We start from the raw sequence: 23,274 nt of genomic DNA, 5'->3' as shown, positions 1-23,274 counted from the left end.
TCATTTAGAATGCTTTATATGACCCTTTGCCACTCCTGTATTAGAAGAAAGAAAAAAATTGGTTACAAATCCCAAAGATGCTAGTAGAATCATAAAGAACCTTGCTGGGCCACATATGTTCCACTGCTCAAACGCCAATAATAATGCTACAGTATAGTATAAGACTGCATCAGTGCGACCGCTCTTCCCAGTCTTGCTTTAGCCTGAGAGCATGAAGTTTGTGGAGGACGTTTAGAGGCCTGTCCAAGCTCCACTTGTGCATAATCGAAAGTGTCACGTATGTATGACTGGTCGTGGTGCTCGGCAGTCGCTGAGGCCGCATCCTTGCAAAAGCTGCCAGAGGCTGTGAAAGCTAATGCAGCCATTTAGGTGCATTTGTAAGTCAGCGGTATCACTGAAGTGTATGCACACATTTTGTATTTTTTTGTTTTTGTTTTTTTTGTATCATGCTCAACTGAGGCTGCATTAGTATGGCATCTCATAGTGCTTTCCTCCCATCGTGTCAGTCACTCTTTCATTGTGCACCACTGCTTGTCTATTGTGCCACCGACCTTTCTTTTGCTGCAGTGTGGTTTCATAATGTGATGCAGTTAAACTGGTTTTTTTTTCCCCTCAAATTGACAAAATTACTTTCCTCTTGCAAGGCACAATCGAAGTCAAACGACTCCGCTGTGTTATTTTATTTCCCACTCCTCCTCCTTACAGTGACTACATCATTAAGGAGAAGACAGCACTCCTGCAGAAGAAAGACAATGAGGGATTTGGCTTTGTACTTAGGGGAGCCAAAGGTGAGCTTCCCCCCCACAAAAAACACTCACTCATTGTCAAACCCACGTTCTTATTATATGTCCATTCATACTCATCTTTTCTGCCCAATCCTCCACAGCTCAGACTCCCATAGAGGAATTCACTCCGACGCCAGCGTTCCCAGCGCTGCAGTACCTGGAATCTGTCGATGAGGGGGGCGTGGCGTGGAGGGCCGGCCTAAGGATGGGGGATTTCCTCATCGAGGTGTGTACAACATCAACAATTTGTCATCTTAATCGGCCACGTGGACACTAATAGACACTTGCAAAGTACTCACACTCACACTTGGTCACTGTTGCTTTTTCAGGTGAATGGCCAGAATGTGGTCAAGGTAGGACACCGGCAAGTGGTCAACATGATCCGACAGGGTGGCAACAGTCTCATGGTGAAAGTTGTCATGGTTGCTCGAAACCCCGAGCTGGAGGATACTGCTCGAAAGAAAGGTTAGCGCCATATTGTTCCCCTTTTCCGTTATACGTGACAATGACGCAGATTGCATTTTTACGTCAACACGTTAGCAACGTAGTTGTTAGTGTTGACTGCGTGTGTGTACTGTGCAAGAAAAGTAGACATCAATTTGCATTTGGCTGGCTTCCCTATGCAGCCCCGCAGCAGACCAAAAGGCTGACTCCTCCCGCCATTGCCCTGCGCTCCAAGTCGATGACATCAGAGCTGGAAGACATGGGTAAGATGACCAAGACAAGCGTAAATTCAGTGGTGCCTTGAGATACGAGTGACCCGACTTCAGAACACTTCTTAGGAAAGATAACTGTCAAACTAAACATAAAACTAAAAGAATCACACTTTGTGTATTTACAACAACCCCATAGTTTTGCCTTAGGAAAGTCCATTTAGCTTCATCCTAACAAACAAAGCCAAACACCATAAATAGGCTAACGAATAACATCTGTGTTTTAGTGTTATAAACCTTTAAGCAACGGATATTTGAGCACAAACAGTAGAGCAACACATGACAACAGACAGTATAACAATACTCACGGGTATATATTCTTTATCCTCTGCGACTCATGTTATTGCAGCTTAGTGAGGAGTTGCGCCTGTCTCCATGTATATCCGAATGTTTGTGTTATACTGTCGCTAAGGTGCGCACACCAAAAGAAGTAGTACAATGTCCATTGATTTGAAGGAAAAGGTGTGGCGAAAACTGTTGAATTCTTCACATTTGATTTACTAATGTCATGACTTTATGTTCCTATAAAGTACCGTATTATAGAGTGCTAACACAAAAACGGCATTTCCATTCATTTGAATGGGGAAAGGTGATTTGAGATACAAGTGTTTTGTCTTGCGAGCATGGTCACGGAACCAATTCAAGTCGTAGTTCAAGGCACGACTGTATGGAGAATATATGAATGTATCGGTGGAATATCATTTTGTTACATTTTCACAGCAATGTAGTTCTTGTATTATGTGTGAAGAAGAAAGGTGACAAGAGATTTGAACATAATTACTTGCTTGATGCCACCAGTTACCAGCAGCTCTTTTTTTTCCCTTTTTCTCTCCACCGAATGTGCTGCTCCAAAGTGGACAAAGGTGGGAGAATCACGAAAATGTGTGCGCTCATTGTCATTTCCGTCCCTATCACCACCCCTCCTCTGCATTCACACCATCTTGTATCTGAGTATGTATTCCATCCCTTCATCTGCCATATGAACCTAACGACACGGCACTTGGATTCGCACCTAATTTATTTTTCCCAATTATGTATGCTCCAGCTGCCTCGCCATGGAAAAAGAAAGCAGGTGAACATCAGGCCTTATCATTGACTCGATCAGCCTCTAGGTCTTAATTAAGAGCCATTTGATGCTAGCTTTTCCTCTCTTTTTCTTTTTTTTCCAGACTACGATTCCTCTCAGGGTCCTGATAAGAAGAGGACAGTCTATCAGATGGCACTGAGTAAGAAGCACTCTTTGGTCATGGAGTGTTTTTACACCTTCGGGGATCATGTAACGCTCCTTGTCATGTTCCTGTCCATTTCATTCATTTTTTTTTTTTTTTTTTGGGGAAGATAAACTTGATGAAATCTTGGCTGCTGCCCAGCACACGATTACATCAGACAACCAAGGCCAAAGAGGTCACGGAGGCAAGAGGGACCGGAGCAAGAGTATTGTTCCTAATGTCTCCAATGAGGTATTTTCCGTCAGTTCTGATGTAATGCTAATAATTTGGCATCCTGCATGCTTGATTTTGGACGTACTCCTGTTCCTTAAATGTGTCAGCTGTGGACTTCGTTCTCACTCCTGCAGGAAGAGTTTCTCCTCTGCTTCAGGCAGTAGCACAGCTTTAATCATGCGGCCTTTCTTTGTCTTTTCGCTGTGGGGGTGCTCCGCTGCCCTCACAGCACTTGAAAATGATTGACAGTGAACCACCCACACATTTGCTTAAGTCTGAGTCAGGTTGTGTCCATTCAGCTCCTCTGTTGCTTGGTGCACCAGTACTCTGGGTGGATGTTTTTCATATAGTATTCTAACGGTAAAAAAACGATGATGATAGAATTAGCTCGTCTCAGTTCTATTTTATTATGTCTTCATATATTTTTGACCCTCCTGCCTTCTGCTTTGTGACAATGCTCTTTTCTTCTTTTAATTATGTATGAAACCTGAAGCCAACGTACGAGCTGCAATCAACAGTAAATACCAGACCTGGTTTTACCTACAACCAAGCCCACTTTCAACCAGCCCAACATGCAGTCATGATGCGTCAAAAATCCATTGGTAAGACCAAATGTCAATTGGAAGATTTGTTTTTTCCAAGTCCCTGTAAAGTGAAAATAAATATCTTCTAAATTTGATACACCACGCAGAGGATTTTTGTTAACAAGCCTGCCAAATGTGAATGATTCAAAAAATCGGCAAGTACATTAAAAGATGCTTCAAATTCATAAAAAAAAATCAAGCTATTCTCTGTATAGCCACGATCCGCTCAACTATCAGCTCGCAATCAAATACCACTGTTATGACTTGGAAGAATGGATGCTACGTCGTCTAGCATTTTTCTTATGTTTGAGCTGCAAAAATATATCCACCTAAAGCCTCCAGTGGCTGGAATATATCCCACTGGGTCGTGTACGACTTTTCCACAGCGCAACAACGAGGCGCTCTAACGCGGTCACACCAGCCCGAAGCCACAGTTCATGCAAGTCGATTCGGAGTTAAGAAAAAAAATAAAAAATCTGCTGTCCTTTGTTTTTCCCTTTCTCTGCTAAAGGTGCTCTAAAGTGTATCTGAAAGGTACATTTTCAGTGTGTAGGCATAGTTGCTAGCTAACTGCACCTCACAAACTGCGCAGGGACTGATGCGAACGAAGGCGGTCAAGTTCTTATACAGTCGGGGAGGAGCAGCTTGAAAGTGCTCACGTAGCACTGTTTTAGCTACACTCGAAAAGTCTGGAAATATGAAATGGTGAAAAACAGTTTAACACTCCACAATTGAGTACTAACACAGTTCTCAGTCTTAGCACATGTTTTCAGCAATGACCTTCAAACGTGTATAATGTATTTAGAAGCAAATCTTTAAATTGACTTCACAGGGTCAATAATTCATTCAATTTTGTTTTTTTACTGCCTGTGTTGTTGTACTAAGGTATAACTGAGGAGGAGAGGCAGTACCTTCATCCACCGGCTATGAAGTTGGCTCGTAGCCTGTCAGTGCCAGGACCGGAAGAAATCCCCCCACCACCGAATACATCAGCACCTGAGCCACCATTATCCGCAGGCCCTCATCCTGGGAGAGGGCCTGCAATGCCCATACCCCCAGTATTTCAAGACCACTTCCAGCTCCAGTCCCAGCCAAGCCATCCTAATCAATCAGGGTGGGAAAGAGGAGGCGGGGTGAACCAGCAGATTATGGTCTCCACTCTCCGCAGACAATCGGAAGGACTGTGCGCCAGGGAGCAAGAGGCACCCAGGCGAGGCGGTGGCAAGATGGGAGGGTTAAGAAGGGGCTACAGCAGCGCTACACCACCAACAAGCGCTAAACCTAAAACCCAACAAAATGTGCCACATCATTCGCATGTAGCCACTCGGGAGCAAAGTGGAGGGACCGGCAGGGGGGCAGCCCGGAGGGGAGGTCGGGGCGCCCTGACTAAACAGTCTAAAGTTGACGATGGACTGCGACAACATCGTGGGAAAGGTGGCGCAGCCAAAGAGAAGACCTCCATCCCTATCCCAACCATCATCGTCAAAGCGCCCTCCACCAGCAGCAGTGGTCGAAGCAGCCAGGGTAGCAGCATGGAGGCGGAAGTCCCACACGATGCAGAGGACCACAACTCTGCTCAGCCATCTCTGGAAAGCCTCGACTCCACTCTACCTTCACCCCTCACCTCAACGCCACCCCAGCCCCCGACATCCACCTCCGTGCCCCAATCGACTGCCGCTCCTCTGGTTTCTATGAAGCAAAATATGGAGAACGTAGACTACTCTTCGACTTTTGGTATGACTTTTGGAGGTGGAGGGGCACGCAGGGAGAGGGAACGTTTCCGTGACATGAGAAGAAAGAGTGCTTCTTTCTTCCTCTCATCTGAAGAGGACATCCAGGAAGAGGTGGGAGGGGGAGGAGGGGAGGGAGGGGAAGCACTAAATGCAAGGATTCAGCCATTACAGAGCTCACAGATGGAAGTACCAAGTCCTCGACTGCGGCCCTCCAAGTCCATAGATGAGGGCATGTTTTCTGGAGACAATTACGTCCACTATTCTAGCAGCATGCCTCCAGCCTTTGGCCTGCCTGAGTATTCTTCTCCTTCTCTCAGCCAAGATGGTCAACCCAAGTCGGCGCCGTCAGTGTATGGCTTCCAGCCAGCTACTACTTTTATCCACCCACTCACAGGGAAGATTCTAGATCCCTCGTCTCCACTTGGACTCGCACTCGCCGCAAGGGAGAGAGCCCTCAAGGATGACCGCAGGACTCGACGAGAGGAGAGACACTTTGGTCGGCAGCTGTCCACAGTGGGAGCGTTTTCCACCCCCACCCAGACCCCAACACCCTCTCTTTTTGCGACCCCAACACAATCTACGTACACGTCACCGGTTTCCCTTCACCTGACCTCCCCCACCACCACCACCTCGCCCGCATCTCAGAGTCGGCCTCAGTCACCAAGGATCTTACGCATGGGAGGCGGAGGGGAGAAGATGGAGCGAGACAAGGATGTAGGACATAGAGAAGGTCTGAGAGTTCGTTTCTCAGAGGACAGAAACAGCCAATATTCAAGCCAGTATAACCCACAAAACCCCTCGGAGAGACAAAAGGAGGCCCATGACAGTAGACCTGTTCCCCCCGTACAGCCTCCACCACCCCCGGCTCAGCCCGCCCCTCGCAGGCCTTCCTTTCTGCAGATGGAAAGCACTCCTAACACCAGCTACATCCCCCAGTACACCGTCCCTACAGCACCTGATGCGATGGGAGAGGCAAAAGCAGAAAACCTGGGAATGATGGTTCTGCCTCCACCGGCTCCCTCAATAGATGTAGATGAAGAGTTTGTCTTTGCAGACCCTTTGCCCCCTCCGTTACAGTTTGCCAATGGCAAGAATGAAAGAGTGAAGGACTACCACCAGCACTACCAACATGCCAGTCAACGATGTGCTGCTCCACTGCCGCCTCCCCTACCATCTCCTAAGACCCAGAGCATTCCTCAAACCTCTTCACAGGGTGGTGACTCTGCTGCCTCTAGCCTTACCTCCTACGACAGCGAGGTGGCTACCCTGACACAGTCCTCTCTTTCGCCATCTTTACCATCCCCTGCTCTCCCTGCCACCAACCTACACAGACCTCAACCGATATCCCATTCGCAGTCGTATTACACCAACGACCCATTGGTGGGGCGTGACGCCACATCTCACGACAGAGGCACAGCCGCCCTCACCACGACCATGACGTATGCCACCACTACTATGACAGCTAGTGCGGCCGCCACAACCACCATAACCTCTACAGCTTCAGACTACAGCACGACTGTGGGAGGACCTCAAGCCGGCTTCAGCACAGGAGGCAGAGCTGCTAACCACATTCACCACCCCGCTCATGTACCCAAGAGTGGAGAATGGCAAGATTCAGTGGTAGATTCTGGGATTGAGGAGCTGGATAGTCACAGCAGCAGTGACCATCATATTGAAATGTTGGGATTGACTGGTCCGAGAGGAGAGAGGAGTGGCATCGGAGAAGATGGAGCTTGCAGTGAAGGGCGAAAAGCTGGTGCACCTCAGGATCCTTCTTCATCTTACAGCGGTGGGCAAATGTTTGAGGTACAGAACATCAAATTAGCAAACCCTGCTTTTCCAAAGATGACTCATTACAAGGAGGGAGCGGGGAGGGTCCTGCCTGTTGCACTACGAAGGCAAAACAGCACCAACCCTGCGCCTTTGCAACTGCACAGACAAAACATCCCAGACAATATCAGGATAGATGTAGCCCTACCTGATGAAAGGAGACTTGTGCAGAATAGACCCATAATGGAGGACGACTTCAGCGCTACATTGGCCGCCTGCTTAGACAGGCCCATTGATACTCGGTCGGCAGGCTGGGGGGAGGTCGGTGAGCACGAGCAGCTCCAGAGAGCCGGCGTGGCTTTGGATGCACGCAGGCTTCACTCGCCTCTCTCAGGTGTGAAGGCCAGCATCATCAATGAGCTGAGTTCCAAGCTTCACCACATGAGTAGCATGAGGAGCATGGACGACTGGAGCCACACCCCAAAATCACCCACCATACACAGGTTGGTTGTTCTCAATATTAAAACACCTATTTTTTTATTAGGCTTACACCAGGATTAATGGCCTTGCCATTCATTCCAAAGGGGAAAGATGATTTGAGGTACGAGTGTTTTGAGTTATGACGGTGGTCACAGAATGAATTAAACATGTGTCTCAAGGCACCGCTATATAGAGGATCTTTGGTGTCTAACCTTTGCAGCCCAGAGGTATAAAACTGAGAGTTTGGAATCATGGTTGATATTTCTGTTTTTGTCTTTCAGGTTTTCCGCAGATTTCTCCGACGCATTTCACAGCCCCCCTACTGGCCGCTCCACTTCACCCTTGCCCACTTCCTCCCCTCAGCACCATCAAGTACCCCATCCCAATCTGTCGGCCAAGCCCTCCGTATCCCCTTCCCCGCAGGTACCGGGACAACGCAACTGGACCCGTTCCCCCTCGCCGCAGATGCCACCCTCCCCGGTCCACTCGCACCCTCCCCACTCGCCGACCTACTGCCCGTACCCGACGTCGCCGAAGCATCGCTCCAAGATGCGGCGGCAGACTTTCGACTTCCAGTGCAGTCCCACTCAGGAGATGCGATCCTCCGTTTCCCGACGCCGCGCACCCAGCCCTCTTATCTATAACACCGAACAGCCCAACCCCACCCCACCGCGACCATCCTCCCTGCCCATTCTTCCCAGTACGCCAGTCTACAGTAACCCCTTTGAATTCCCAGGACCCCTCACCCCTCCTTCTCCCGGCATCCCTCTAGGAGACACCTACACGGCCTCAACACCGCCGGTTTTCTCCCCGTCTGGTGCGCCGAGTCCGAACCCATTGCTCGTCTCCCGCTCTCTGTCCCCCACCCATTATCTCTCTGGAGCCTCCTCCCCGTTGCATTTGCCCCCGAGCCCATCCTGCCACAACTACCCCCACCTTACCCCTCCTCCGCCGGCCAAACCCTTCGCTCTCAAGCCGCTGCCCTACTGGACCAAGTACGATGTGGCCGACTGGTTGGCTTACCTGAACCTGGGCGAACACATAGAGCGGTTCATCGATAATGAAATAGATGGATCTCATTTACCCTCGCTCACCAAGGACGACTTCTTGGACCTGGGGGTAACTCGCGTGGGGCATCGAATGAACATCGAGAGGGCGCTGAAGAAACTCACTGATAGGTGAGGGAAGACTGTCAAGCAGCAGGGTCATAGATCAAAAAGGAAGGGGAATATCATTCCAGAAAACCTGGATCCCTACTTTTCTTTAACATCTGATTACAATTCGGTTTTTTAAGTCATCTTCCCTCAATCCTTCGCCCCTTACGAATGACCGCTTTTGTTTCCCTTCTACGTTGATTTGCCCTCCTTCTCTCTCCAGGCCTTTGCATGTCACTACTACCCCCAGAGACACAGATTGTAGATTGAGAATTGGGGAGATTGAAAGATGACAAAAAATGTGAGAGAAACACATGACTTGGCAGAGGAACATTAACAGAAGATGTGGAAGAGGAGAACAGCGGACTTCAGCACTCCTTATCAGGCTGGTTAAGTTGGCATCTGATTTGCATATTAGCGCGGTGGTTCAAACCACAGTGGCGAAATGAAATATACAGTGAAACCCCGTTTATTGCAAGGGACACGTTCCAGACCCGACCGCGATTTCAAGAGACTGTATACATAACTTTTATAACTATCAATAACAGTTTCATCCCTTCTATGCGCTTAAAACACTTTTTAAAGTATTCCTTTGCACCTGTTCTCACTCTCTCACAGTGAAGAAATGGGATTTGTTTCCCAGTTGAAGTTTACGGCAAAACTGACAAAACAAAAGAGATTTACAGATTGTGCATCTTAACACCAAAATTTTCAACCAAACCACATCATTTCATCAACGAAGGTCCGCTGGCTTAATGCTGACATACAATGCGAAAGGCCAAAGACGACTCACGAAATTAGCATTAATTTCACGGTGATTATAACCCTTAAAACAACTGCTACTTTAACACACAGGCAGCAGTAACGCATACAAACAGAGCATACAGTAATACTCACAAGCATACAGTGGAACCTGTTTCCGTAATAACTCCGTTCCAGAATCGTACGAAAACCGCAGGAAATAAAGGAAATCCAATTCAGTCACTCCAGACCCTGTAAAAATATTAACAATTTTGTTTTACTCGAGAATAATTATAGTTTTAACGACATAAATCAGCGTGAAATGAATATAAATGACTAATGAAGTGGATAATAGAACATTTAGCATCACTTTTACCTTTAGCGAAGACTCTTGATGGCGTACGAAAAAGGCAGCAAGGAGGGAAGGGAGGGGGCCATTTTTTGTACTCTGTTGTTTCTTGAATTCTACAGTGTTTCTCGCCTACTTTTCTGTCGTATTGTGTAAAAACACTTCCACAATGCAACAATGCAAAATTTGTTCACAATATATATAAATATATATATATATCTGCGTGTGTATATCTATAGATAGCTAGATATACACACACATGTATATATGTGTGTGTGTGTGTATATATATGTAGCTATAGATATAGATAGATAGATAGACATGCATATCAATATATACACACATAAATATATATATGTATATATACTAAATTTGAAATTGCCATAAAAATGGTCACTTAAGAACGGCCGATGTAGCGTGAATGGTGAACTGCGATATACTGGGGATTCACTGTATATCACAAAAAGAAAAACTTTATTAACAGGCAGTGGAACACACACACACACACACTCATGCGCAAGGACAGACGGATTGTCACACCATCTGCTCCCAACGCTGAGTAAACACCAGTCTGACTTTATAAAAATGCTTAAAGGGTAAACTCCACTAAAATCTTGCCAGAAACACAAGGACCTCATTGTGACATCACTTTGTTGCATTACGTGGCCAATGTCAGATGACGACAAGAGGAGGATTTTTTTTGTAGCTGATGAAGAAAGTCGTTAGAATAATAGTATTTGTTTTGATCTTTTTGCCATGTTCCCCCCAAAAATCCAATAATAAGCTTTGTATGTGTGTTACTTGCAAGCACTAAATATATATGACATGTTAAACAGGATTCACTATTAGCCATTATTAGGTTTGTATTAGGAGCAAACTCATTTCAAATCACTCAAAGTAGTCATGCCGGGACGATGCGCTTGTGGAAGACGCTTTCATTTATTTAGTAGCAAAGGAGTGTTAGGGCCACGCCGTAATGTAACGAGAATAAAGTCGGAAAAAAAGTCGGAACGTTAACAAGAAACACGTCAGACTTTTTAACGAGTGAATGTGAGAATTCCCACACTAATGTGAACGCAACAGTCGGAGCGCGGCAGCCGCTGTCTGCCATATAGTTAGTGTTTAGTGGGTAATGTGACGCCATACATTTATTTACGTTCATAATAGTATGATTTTCCCTGTCATATTTTTAATTGTACTGTATTATTCTAATATTGTTTTTTTCCTTTCATATTTTAACTTTTTTTCCTTGTAATATTTATACTTCATTATGAAGATATTGCAATGTTCTTTTTTTTTTTTTTTCACCTTTTCTCTTCAAATTTGGAGCTTTTCCTCAAAATATTAGGAAACCATTCTCTTAATAATACTGTCTTCAATATTTTAACTGGAATGTATCAAGGAATATAGTGAAAGAAAGTTGAAATATTACAGTGAATTGTTTTTTTTTTTAATATTACGACGTTATTCTCGCACTATTTCGAATCGTAGTATAATTTTTTTTTCAGTGTAGCCCTAATACTCCACATAGGTTATATTCACGATTCTGTTATTTCTTTCTTTCTTTCTTTTAAGGACACTTTGGAGAGGAACTATAAATTTTCATTTCAGATTGCAATACATGTTCATAAGTCTTTGATGGTGCCATAGCAGAAGTCAAGGAGGGATGGATTCATCAGCCATATTGCCGTAATGTTAAACTGTAGGTGCCATGATCACAAAGGGCTTTTTACTGCTTCACCTCCTGACCTTCAACCCCTTTTCAATCTGTACGTCTGCTTCTGTGCGGGTCGGCGGCGTCATTTCAATTTTTTGTTTTGTTTTTGTTGCTCTTGCTGCTACTTGTTGACAATCCTGACAAACGAAAATTCATTTGAGAACATGTGAAGTCATACACAGTAGCCTACGTCAGTGGTTCTCAATCCGGGGTCCCCGAGCTTCATCTTGGGATTCAGCAAATAATTCCTGCATGCAGTGGGTATAAAAAGTCAACACACCCCTGTTCAAATGCAAGGTTTTTGTGAAAATCATTCCAAAACGTTTCCAACCAATAATCTGTCCTGTAACCTGTACAACTAAATTGAAGAAACAAATTCTTTTTAAGAAGGCGGGTAAACATAAACAACTGAGATAGTGTGGTTGCACAAGTGTGCGCACCCTCTCAAAATGTGGCTGTGGTCAGAATTTACCAATAACATTCAAACTCATCTCAGCACATGGCACCATTTAACATGCCTCTGCTAAAATATGTTGAACTTTGACTTTAATATCATAATGGCTTAATGATTATGAGGCGGTCCTTGGACAAATGTCTCCCTCACCCCCCCCCCCCCCCCCCCAAGTTTGAGATCCTCTGATATATGTTACTACTTCACCATGGAATTGAAAGTTAGTGTAACCATGTTGAAGAATCTCTGTCTTCCAAATAGCGTGGCCGCGTGTAGTTCTGTTTGGAGATTGGTGTCAAAGCTTTCTATTCTACCGCTCACTCCCCCCAAGCCCCCCGTGATGACCTTAGTGAAGCTGACACATGTTATTTAACGCATATTCTCGCCATGTGAGTAACAAAACCATGACTCATGTATTCTTTCATGCTGAGTCGCCTCAGTGCTATCGCGCGACGGACGTGAAAAGGACTTGAGCCGTTAGTGTAGGAAGCACTACATACTACATGATTGATAAAGTATTTTAGGTCTAGTGAAATGTATAATGAATATGACCACCTACAGTATGAGTGTAAGTATGCAGAGTTTAACAAAGTATATATGAATATAAAGTTTTGTTTTAAATGCGATAGAAGTAAAACTGTGTTGAAATAAATACCGAAATGATCATGTCTTTATTTTGCTCATTGTTGTTTATACCGCCTCCTCCTTTTAATAATGATCCTATTTAATGGTCTGGGTTCGATTTGACTCATTTGGCAGCCCCGGAGACAGACACATGTTTTCAAGTCCAGGATTATTTTCCCATCAGGCCCTCCAAGCTAATAGCAGCAAAAGGATAGAGCTCGCTGAGAGGGGATTAAATGAAATGGCTTCGTTCAAAGCGAGCAGGGGCCGCAGTCATGCAGCAAACCAAAAAGACGCCCGTGAGCTATTCAAAAGAGCTTGGAAGAAGATGAATGATTTCTTTTCTTTTTTTTAAGTTGTTTTGCTTGCACGGTGGTCAGGCTCGCTCACATTTACTGTACAACATTGTGGGTTTGTTTGCTACGCGAGGTCTCGAAGAATAAATTGCCAGTGTTAAGAAGGTTAGTCTTGGGAATGCCGCTTCCTTTACAACAGGATGTATTGAGAAAAAACACATTCCGGTTTCTTTATTGTACCAGTACCACCTGTGATCTTTTGTTTTTGGAACTCAGTCTTACACTGATGTTCGGTGCCTTGAGATACAAGTGACCCGACATGCAAGTTCTTTGAGGTACGAGCAGTCATTGGGCCGACTTTTAAGTTTGACTTAAAATCCAAAATTTGAGATAAAGAGCGCTGTAAGGTGGTAGTGATCTCAGTTCACTTGACAACAAGCATCAGTTTGGCACATGACGAGTAAACAGTTCTTCAAAAAAGTTTATTGCCACTCTTAGTTGACGTTTACTGTCAAAGAATACACAAAACAAAGAGAATTACACTGTGTGTCTTTAAAACAACCACACAATTTAGCCTTTCAGTCTGCTATCGTAATGCTAATGCGAAATAGCATCTATGTTGTTGCGCCATAACCCTTTAAGCATTGGATTGAAAACAAAAAGTGGAGCAGCAGGTGTAGACAGACAAGAATAACATTAAATATTCAGTCATATATTCTTTTTCCTCTGCAAATAACGACTAATATTAGTGCTATACTGATGAGCTGAGAGGAGTTAAGATGTCTCTATGAACAGTATATCATAATGTCTGTCTTATACTGCCCCCGGGTGGCCATGGTGCGCACACCAGAAGGAGCAGTCCAATGGCCAATTGATGTAGCGTGACCAAAAAAAAAAAAAAAGATTCTTTCTTTTCAATTCTATTTAATGAGGTCATGACTATATGTTTCTAGGAAGCACAATATTATGGAGTGCTATTTTCCTTATTAAAATACACATTGCAGCATTTATTTAGGTGGAAAGGCTGGAACGGATTAATGACGTTTTTATTGGTGGTGCTGCAATGTTTGGTTGCATGGGTATTCAAACTGCTTTCATGTGTTTATTATTTTTTTTTAAACAGTGGTATCTGTTCTACTAAGTACAGATTGTGAGTACATTTGCCATCTCTGGCCGGCACGCCGTTGTCACCCACTGTCTAATAAGCTCACATGACTCCGCACTATGTCGACACAAGTCAAAATGACACTTGTGCATCCCATTAGCACCATATAGAGAGTGACAGAAGGTGGGGCCATTTTGGGGAGGGGGGGGGGGGGTCTCCCTCGAGGCAGGAGAAGTGATAGTCAAACAGGAGTGAGGGGATGCCAGGGATGGACTTCAAGTGAGGAGAAACGAGAGGAAAGGAAATCTAGGTAAAGGTAAGACCAATGTGACTCAAATCAACAATGTCATGTGTGTGCGTATAACTTGAAGTGAGGCAAAATGGGGTCAGTAGAGAGAGAGGGGAGGGGGGTGAGATTTGTTGGGGGGGGGGGCATGCTGAGAGGGAGAGCCTCCAGTAACAAGGGCTGCTCACTTGAGTAATCAGTGGTGATTCACAGACAGCATGTAAGTGCTCACGGCCACGACTGAGTGCTCCGTTGCCGCCTTGGCTTTGTTTTTGGCTTTGCTAAAATAGCGTGGCCATTTTTGTGTCATTTTGTGCTTCTGCGTGTCCTGTTCGTCCTCTTCCGGTGGTGGGAAGTCGCCGAGTACAAATGTGTTGTTACTGTACTTAAAGACCCAGTAAAGTGAGAGAGATTGGTTTTCTTAATAAATTATACGTGTTTGAAGGTCATTGCTGAAAACGTGCAAAGATTGAAAACTATTTAGTACTGAATTGTCAGTTTTTTACCATTTCAGTTTTCTGAATTTTTGGGGGGCGTGGCTAAAACAGTGTCACATGACACACTTGGGCATCAGCGGTTATCCATCGCAATTGTGATGTACAGTTAGCTAGCTAGCTAGTGATGCCTCCACCCTGAAAATTCGGATCGTGTGAGCATATCACGCAGAGACTGGAGGAGAGGTGAATTGTTTTATTTTTTATGTATTTTTTTGAAACTCCTACATGAAAACCAGCATGTGGACCAGGTCTTCGTTATGGCATGGCAACTTTAGAGCGCCTCGTTGTTGGCTGTGAGTGTGCGCATGTCACAGAGAGAAGGCAGAAGAGCGAGTGCGGGGGGTGAATTCGACATGATAGCCAGTATGCGGACAGTAGCTTGACGCTGTCGTGGTCGCGTTAGAGTGCCTTGTTGTGATAATATTCCAGCCACCCGGAGGCTAGAAAAACCTAGAAACCTAGAAAAATGGATGCTACTTCATCTAGCATCTTCTCAACATGTTTGAAAATATCTCCACTTAAAGCCTTCGGGGCTTTTCCACACCGGAACAGCGAGGCCCCCTCACGTGGCCACGCCAGCGCAACACCCTTGTCCACACGCTCGTCCTCACGTCTGACTTTTTTTTGTGACTACTGTTGAGGGCTAGCTCGCAGCGTGCTGCGGTCATGTCTTGTGGCGCTAAGGCGTGGTTATTCACTTTTGCATTACTCACACACACTACATACATGCAGACTGTGACTGCTGCCTTTTTGCATGCACAATTTCCTCGTCGATTTGCCGCAGTACTCTCTTAAAAAGAGAGCCGGAGTGGCTCCGGACACTGGGTTCTGTATTAATCGCAGCAAAGGGGAAGATGACCTTTCGCTGCTGTTTATTTTTGGGAAGAATGCAGGAGCAGCTGTTCTATTCCTGCCACGACATTCTGCCCGCCACCCTCCTTATGAATTTCAGTCTGCCACCGGAACAGCTACGCACGTAGCCAAGCTCGCTACGGTATAAATAACAGCCTGTTAAACTTATTGGCAGGAAGAGCAGCGGCATTATTGCGTCATTATTACTTTAATATATTTTCTAAAGCGGTGACTCCAAACCAGATCATCAGGTGCGCCACGGGATATTATCCAATTTCACTTAATTGGTCCAAAAATGACAATTGATTTATTACAAATAGTGCGCCTTTGGTCATCATCTATCTACGCTAGCGACGTATAGTGACAGGCGGAACAATGAAATGCTCTTTCACCAGATAGCAGAAGCTACAATTAACGTGTGTTGCCATGCGATCTTCAGATACACCGTCGCTCGTAAGCTTGGGGCGCTCGTCAAATCCAGGTACAGGTCTCGCTCTCAGCTCTGTACATGACGAGCTTGCGCTAATGACACGGTGGAGACGTTCAACCAGTTGCATGATAATCATCCGGCGTGGCTCAGCCGACAAAAACTGCGTTCCTTTGATTGAAATGCGTGTTAAACAGCGTAGCAACTCTCTTGCATGACAGCAACAGCTAGGTTCCCCTCTGCGAGAAAGCCACCATCATGGCCAGCCTCCCCCAAGAACCGCCTCAGGACACTGCCAAACAGAGCTTCTGGATGGTAAGCAGTGTAAGTGGCTTTTGCTCGTTGCGTTGGCCAGGATACAACTCAATGGTGCTGCGTTGTTCTTCTTCCAGCCTGGGAATTACGTACCAACGGTGCACAGAACCCAGCGGTCGTACCAGGCCTGCAACGACCTGGTGGCTTGCTTCGCGGAGAGGGCCCGGGTAGAAAAGCAGTACGCCCAGCGGCTCAGCCAGTGGAGCAGAAAGTGGAAAGCCGCCGTGGACTCTCGTGAGTGCGCGCCATGGGGAGTCGGCTAAAGAAAGACCCTCCGGCTTTTATTCGATATCCAGCTTGAGGTCCATATACTAGTACACACTTTGGCCTCACGAGTAGGACAATTCAGGGCACTGGTAGAATGACTAGGGTGCACTAGTAGAAGGACTGTCTTATTAGTTAAGTTTTTTACCAATACTTGAAGGCTACTGCTTTTTGCGTACTTGTACAACTACAATCTCAAAAAATGCTCAAACGCCTTTTATGGAAGCCGCTTGAGCATTTACTCAATGTTACTAGTGAGGAGACGATGTGCACTAGGTTGGTTACCTCTGTGTGCTACTAGTACTACTACTGAAGTGCTAGATATTAATGAGTAGAATTTCACCTGTAGTACTCGTAGCATGCAGTTGTCAAGTACTGCACAGTTTCGCCTCACTCGTGATATGTAGTTGTCATACTAGTATGCAAAGTTACCCACTAGTGAGAGAAAAAAAGCTCACTCGTACATTGGTGCCTTGATATACGAGTCTTATTCCTTCTGTGACCACGCTTGTAACACAGATCATCTTTACCCATTAAAATGAATGGGAGTGCCATTAATCTGTTCCGGCCGCCCCCTTCAAAAAACAACATTTGTAATGTTTTTACCAAGACAATTAGCACTCATAGTACTTGTACTTCAAAAAACATAGTCATGATGTAATTTAATAGAAAGTAAAGACATTTATCAATTTTTTTATTTATTTTTTGCTTCAATTCAATGGCCATTGTGCCGCTCCTTCTGGTGTGCACGCCTTGGCCACTTGGTGGCAGTATCATTCAGAAATACGGTTACACAGTACATAAAGGAGACAGTCACAATTCTTCAGTAAGCCGCAGTAATATTAGTCCTTCTTTGCAGAGGATAAAGAATATATTGAGCTTTTATTTAAATTGGCTTACTAGTGAGGACAAAGAGCATTCTAGCATACGGACCTTAAGACGGATTACAAAGATTTCGAATAAATGCTCAAACGGCGTTCCGCACGCGTGGTTATTTCAAAAAATTTATCAATTTAGAAAATGACTCTTGATTCATTTAAAATGAGTCCACGTGCTTTAGACTGGAAAGATAGAGACCATCCCTTCTTTACTGGTTCCATGACTCACGCCCGAGACCCGCAGTGTTTCATCCCTCCATTTGTCATGTACCCGCCCTTCCCCCAGGGCCGCTCTACGGCTCGCTGATGACGGCCTGGCAGAGCTTCTTCACCTCCGCCGAGCGCCTGTCCGCCCTCCACTCCTCCATCTCGCAGTCTCTGGTGGCTGAAGAAGGCGTGCGGGTGAAGACCTGGCAGAGGGAGACCTTCCCCAAAAAACTCTTCTGCGGCTTCCGTGAAAGCCACGACAACGGCGGCAGTTTTTCACGAGCGCAGAAACCCTGGAACAAAAAGCTGACCAAGGTCCATAATATGAATTCTTTTTGAATGAATGCTTCAGTTTGAGCTCGTGTTAAGAGTGGTCAGCTGACTTAAATGTGACTACCAAAGAGCTCCCCATCCAAAAGAAAAAGGAAACTAGTTTCACAATGCTATAATGATCATTTCCAATGAGTTCCTAGTGTCAACGCCGCTATCTACGGGGACCTGTTTGTCATTAGCGTGCTTTACGAACCTGAATTTCTGCCCGTTGAAGAACCTATTTGACGAACGTAGACGTTGGTTGCGGTATGCAGTTGGATTCCGGCTGACGAATATTAACGTCCACGGCAGTGAATGAATTGAAAATGTAGTGCAAAAACCAGGTCAAGTCGAGAATGATCCTGTGACTTGCTGTTGCCTCGAGAGGGCCCCCGTGAGACCACTTGCCCAGTGTCGACTATCTGCATGTGGATCTGATGAGTCTCGGCTTAGCTACGGATTTCCAACACGAAACAGACGTTCCTGCCCTCACAGAAGTCATGTCTCGGTGATGATCGGCATCGTTGCCAGTGATTGCGAAGTCACTCCCGCAGTTCAGATGTTTATACGAGAACTTCATTTCCCATTCTGGCGCTGGAGTCATTTGTACGTATTATGGAAAAAAGTGGTGCAAATCGCATAGGCTGGTGGATGAGCGAGTACGATCGAAGCTTTTTGGAACCGCAGCAAAAACTGTTGCTTATGCTGTGCGATGGATTATTTGTAAAGCAATTCTGATGTGCGCAATTGCATTGCCAAAAATTACAACAACATTTGCTGACCACTCCCATTTCCAATCATCTTGACTGTTTCAGCGACAGACAGTTGGGTTATTTGGCTTCATTTGCGTGTTTACATGCGTGTGTGTTTGTGTGTGTCGAACAGCTGGAGAAGGCCCGGACCGTGTACCACAAGTGCTGTCAGAAGGAGCAGAATGCCTTGGACAAAGAGAAACAAGCCAACGACGCCGGAAATTTGAGTCCGGAGAAAAAGCAGAAGGTGACGGAGGCCAGAGAGGTGGCCACGGTCGCGAAAGAAAAGGTGATCGCCTCAGAAAGCAGAAGAATAAACACATTTGATTTCGGTGCATGTGCTTATTCGCTCTTGCTACGATCTTGTCCAAACATTGTCCTTTAACCTTGAATCTTTCTTCCATGCGCTGCCCTTATATGGGCGTGTTGTCGTTACTCCGCTCCGTGTTTATGAAGCCCAGGATGGGAGCGGTGACATCTTTCCCCACTGTAAGAATTTGAAATGCCATGAACCCGTTCCAGCCTCCCCCAAAAACAACAACAGAATTTGTAGTGTGCTTTTCTTTTTCTATGAGAAAAATAGTATAGTATTGTACTTTATAACAACATACAGTAATGACAATTAAATGGAATGTAAAGAGGTTTTAGTTCCATTTTTTGCTTCAGTTCAATGGACATTGTGCTGCTCCTTCTTGTGTGCGCACCTTGACCACCTGGGGGCAGTATCATACAGATATCCTGTAGCTAGAGACTCCTCATTCCTCAGTAAGTCTCACTAATATTAGTCGTTCTTTGCAGAGGATAAAGCCTATATGCCTGTGTGTGTTTTTGATATAATCTGTCTACATGTGTTGCATCTTTCTTTCGTTCTTTGCGAGTAAATCCGATAATGCTTCTCGCGGACGGTCCGCAGGCTCGGGAGCGCTACGAGAAAATCCTGGAGGACGTGACGAGCTACACGCCGCGCTACATGGAGGAGATGGAGGTCATTTTTGAGCAGTCGCAGGAGGAGGAGCGGAAACGCATCAGCTTCTTGAAGCAGGCCTTTCTGTCCATCCACAGGCACCTCGACATCACCAACAACGAGAGGTGATGAGGTGAGCGTCTTCCGTGTGTAATGCCATCTGACAAACGGATACGCGCGCGCGTGTGTGTGTGTGTGCGCGCGTGCGCCTATCTTAGTGTAAAGGAGGTTTACAATGAACTTCACCAAACGCTGATGGCCATCAACGAGCAAGAGGACCTCAAATGGTGGAAGAACAATCACGGTCCTGGCATGCTGACCAACTGGCCAAAGATCCAGGTACAGAAACAGAATGCATGTCAGAACAATGTTCCCCATTGAAATGAATTAAAATGTCATGAAGCACTTCCAGCTCCACTCCAAAAAAAAAACCACAACTTTTTGTTGCGTTTTTTTAATAAAGGAACGTAGCACTGCATTTGATAAAAACATTGTCAAGTGTAATAAAAGAGGATGACGTACTTTATACTGTAATACTCGCACACAGCGAATCCTCCCCCCTGAAAATTCGCAAATAATTGTCATTTCATATAGATGCCACAAGATGGAAGCGAAGGACTTCAAACGAAGAGATCATAATGCATCGATGCCATGCTTCTAGCATGTCCACGATCATGAACCCATGTTACATAGATGACCGTATTCAACAAAAATGAGGCTTAGCCATAGTATGAGCTAGCATACTAGCCTGAATAAGACGCTAGCACAACTGATGTGACATCACAAATATGCGCGCTGGCATGTTACACAAACAGTATTAAGTTACTAAAATCAACTTTTAGTATTGACACACAATAATGGATGTTAGCGAATACAGGCAAATTGTAATGGCAAAGTAGACTTCACTGACTATGTCCAGCTGCATCTGGAGAGAAGCAGAAACATACTTTCAGTTTTACTTTTTTGTTTTGGCAACAAAACAAGAAATTCTGAACGCAGTTGGGAACAAAAAAACACGATGAATGAATTAAACCTAACGACAACAGTGCTAACATAATACTTTAATTGCTTTGGCCTGAGCGGCAATGGATAGCTGAGATTTTCAGCAAATATCGGAAAAAGAAAAAAAAAAATCCGCCAATAGGCAAATTCTTGAATGCCGGACCACGGTGTTCACTGTACTTCCTTGACGCCATTGTCTACTTTCCTTTTAGCCAGGGCTTTGGCATCATCTGGTGGCATTTTAGGGCATTACAGAAAGCGAGTGAGTTTAGTTTTTCAGCAAATTGCTGAGGATAGTTTCGCACTAAGCTTGATATTAGTAGCCATATAACGTAAAATAAAGTTGCGATTAAGCACCTAAGTTGACTTGAAATGAACCTTGAACCCAACATTTTTCACCATTCAATTCATGTTCTGTCCCATAAATGTTTCATGAACGTTTACAATTCAAGACCCTTTGACTAAAGTGTCTGTCGAACATGTTTTTACCAGGAGTGGGTTCCATCGGTGAAAAAGCTGAAAAGAAAGAAGAGAGTCCAGAAAGGCAAAGAAGGTCGCCCGTAAGTCAATTTATTCCCAATATTTAATTCTTGATGCCTGCTGTTTCTTAGAACTTTTTCTTGTTAGAGTGATGATCGGAGGCGTGAAGGTTCGAGCTCTGTACGACTACTCGGGGGAGGAGGGGGATGAGCTCTCCTTTAAAGCAGGTGACACAGAAAAATATACAAATATATCGAGTAAATAAGTATGCATAAGTATGTATAATATCTTCATTTAAAAGAATCTTGAAGTATGTACTAGCACACATACTACGTACTAGCGCTGCCTTGGCTTACTCGCTTAATTGGTTCCGTGACCCAGCTTGTTACTCAAAACACTCCTATCTCAAATCTTTTTTTTTTTTCCCCCATTGAAATTGAATTTTAATGCCGTTAATCTCTTCCGGCCCCATTTCGCGCTCCCTCTGGTGTGTGCGCCACGTGGCCACCAGGGGGCAGTATAATGCGGTCTTAGAGAGACACACAAAGAAGGGTTTCACAACTGACTCAGTAAGGATTTCATGACATTTTTGCAGAGGATAAAGAATGTATGCCCGTGTTATACACTTATGAGTTGTACATAAGTGGACTCAAGAAAATATTTAATATTATTATATATTATATTATATATTAGCATTATATAATCGATTGAATCCCGAAATGAATGCTGTAGACTTAGATGAAAGCAAAGTGAGGTGTGTGTATTCGGGGAACTGGTCAGGAATGTTCAGATTTCATCGCGATATGTAATATTGCTTGCTCGTCATTATTGACACCGTGTTTGTTGCGGTGCCAGGTGAGGAATTCTTGAAGGTGGAGGAGGAGGACGACCAGGGCTGGTGCCGAGGGGTCCTGAGCGGAGGGAAGGAGGGCTTCTACCCGGCCAATTACGTGGAACTCGTCGAGTGACGTCACGCTTTCTAAACTATTACGCGGCGCGTGCTCGCACGCCAATAGGTTCGGTTCAAAATTCCCATCGGAACGTCTTCTCCGTATGCGCGTGTGTCACTGACGGGACTTAGCCGACTTACACCTCGTAAAAATTTGCCCTGGCACAGATTTACAGTTATGTGTGCGTGTTCACGAGGCTTACGTTTACTGTACTCAGATCAGGGTTTCCCAGGTTGTGGCCCCAAAATGGGCCATTGGTCAATTTTCATTGGACAGCCAGTACAACTGAAATGTAAAGCTTTTAATGACCATCAGTCAGGCATGCGGTTTTCTTGGCAACTGGATTTTTGATTCGAGTTCTACCGAGATCATCAGTTTGTGTACAGTTTACGTCATTGGTAAGGTTCTTCATGATGTATTTGAGTGCGTTCGGGTCGCGCGAGGAAGCGAGTTTGGGTCTTGGGGTGAAAACATTTGGGAAACCCTCACCTTGAGGAAACCTTTTCTAAATAAAAGAAACATGTTTTCATAAAAAAACAAAACAAAACAAAAAAAACTCCAGCTTTTTTGACACAAGTGAATAAAATGCAGAAAATGTGACCGGAAGAAGTTGTGTAGTATTCAGTTGTTATATTATATTGCATTGGAGAATATAGTTGAAATATTACAGTATTATAGATAGATAGATAGCTTATTATTACAAATACTAATATTGCACAAAACATTTACATTAATTGTATAAAATATAATAAAAAGAAGAATAAAAAAATGTGGTTTTGGCAAAGTGACTTTGAGCCCCTTTTTTATTATTATTGCTACTTATTATATTGTACTACATAGGATTATATGAAATCTTGTGTTTGTTATGATTATAATTGTTGACTATATTATTATTGATAGATTTATTACAATATGTATTGCAAATATTCATTGTGGATACAGGACTAGAAAAAATATTGAATGTTACTCAACGACAATTATTTAAAATATATATGATAGCCAATCATTTTGATTGATATTGGATTTTTATGATTTTTGTCTTTCCATATTATTATTATTAGTAGTAGTAGTATATTTTCTGTTATATTATTTTTGTTAATTGAACAATACATTTGAATAGGTATTATATATATCTATATATATA

General features: G+C 44.4%; 2 protein-coding genes across 3 annotated transcripts in view; both read left to right on the top strand.

The window, feature by feature from the left end:
* The window catches only part of LOC133418240 (SH3 and multiple ankyrin repeat domains protein 1-like), a 29,495-nt gene extending 18,551 nt beyond the window's left edge, over positions 1 to 10,944 (top strand). The window contains exons 16-26 of the mRNA XM_061706719.1: positions 706 to 788; positions 887 to 1,011; positions 1,115 to 1,250; positions 1,412 to 1,492; positions 2,353 to 2,361; positions 2,544 to 2,570; positions 2,668 to 2,724; positions 2,837 to 2,958; positions 3,434 to 3,542; positions 4,410 to 7,530; positions 7,789 to 10,944. Coding sequence (XP_061562703.1) covers positions 706 to 788; positions 887 to 1,011; positions 1,115 to 1,250; positions 1,412 to 1,492; positions 2,353 to 2,361; positions 2,544 to 2,570; positions 2,668 to 2,724; positions 2,837 to 2,958; positions 3,434 to 3,542; positions 4,410 to 7,530; positions 7,789 to 8,689 — 4,771 coding nt within the window. The 3' untranslated portion in view covers positions 8,690 to 10,944. The remainder of the gene's footprint in view (positions 1 to 705; positions 789 to 886; positions 1,012 to 1,114; positions 1,251 to 1,411; positions 1,493 to 2,352; positions 2,362 to 2,543; positions 2,571 to 2,667; positions 2,725 to 2,836; positions 2,959 to 3,433; positions 3,543 to 4,409; positions 7,531 to 7,788) is intronic.
* A 3,229-nt stretch (positions 10,945 to 14,173) lies between these two features.
* Positions 14,174 to 22,897, top strand: LOC133418220 (protein kinase C and casein kinase substrate in neurons protein 2-like). 2 transcript variants are annotated; one of them, XM_061706691.1, is made up of 10 exons: positions 14,174 to 14,260; positions 16,228 to 16,321; positions 16,399 to 16,555; positions 17,750 to 17,985; positions 18,868 to 19,023; positions 19,648 to 19,823; positions 19,917 to 20,037; positions 21,193 to 21,260; positions 21,328 to 21,407; positions 22,036 to 22,897. In XM_061706691.1, the coding sequence occupies exons 2-10, from the start codon at positions 16,265 to 16,267 to the stop codon at positions 22,146 to 22,148; spliced, it is 1,164 nt and encodes a 387-aa protein (XP_061562675.1). In that variant the 5' UTR covers positions 14,174 to 14,260; positions 16,228 to 16,264; the 3' UTR covers positions 22,149 to 22,897. The 2 variants fall into 2 exon arrangements, with proteins under 2 accessions (XP_061562675.1, XP_061562676.1); XM_061706692.1 differs by having other exon boundaries at positions 14,199 to 14,254.
* Positions 22,898 to 23,274: the final 377 nt, after the last annotated feature.

This window comes from Phycodurus eques, chromosome 19, assembly GCF_024500275.1.
Source record: "Phycodurus eques isolate BA_2022a chromosome 19, UOR_Pequ_1.1, whole genome shotgun sequence".
NCBI classification, from domain to species: Eukaryota; Metazoa; Chordata; class Actinopteri; order Syngnathiformes; family Syngnathidae; genus Phycodurus; species Phycodurus eques.
This window is presented reverse-complemented; position numbering and strand designations above follow the sequence as displayed.

What these genes read in the sequence shown, in the direction of transcription:
- LOC133418220 (XM_061706691.1), top strand. Translation starts at nt 16,265, where the DNA reads ATGGCCAGCCTCCCCCAAGAACCGCCTCAGGACACTGCCAAACAGAGC. An exon ending in CCACGGTCGCGAAAGAAAAG is followed by an intron (nt 19,024 to 19,647) that starts GTGATCGCCTCA and finishes GACGGTCCGCAG; the next exon opens with GCTCGGGAGCGCTACGAGAA. An exon ending in CCAACTGGCCAAAGATCCAG is followed by an intron (nt 20,038 to 21,192) that starts GTACAGAAACAG and finishes TGTTTTTACCAG; the next exon opens with GAGTGGGTTCCATCGGTGAA.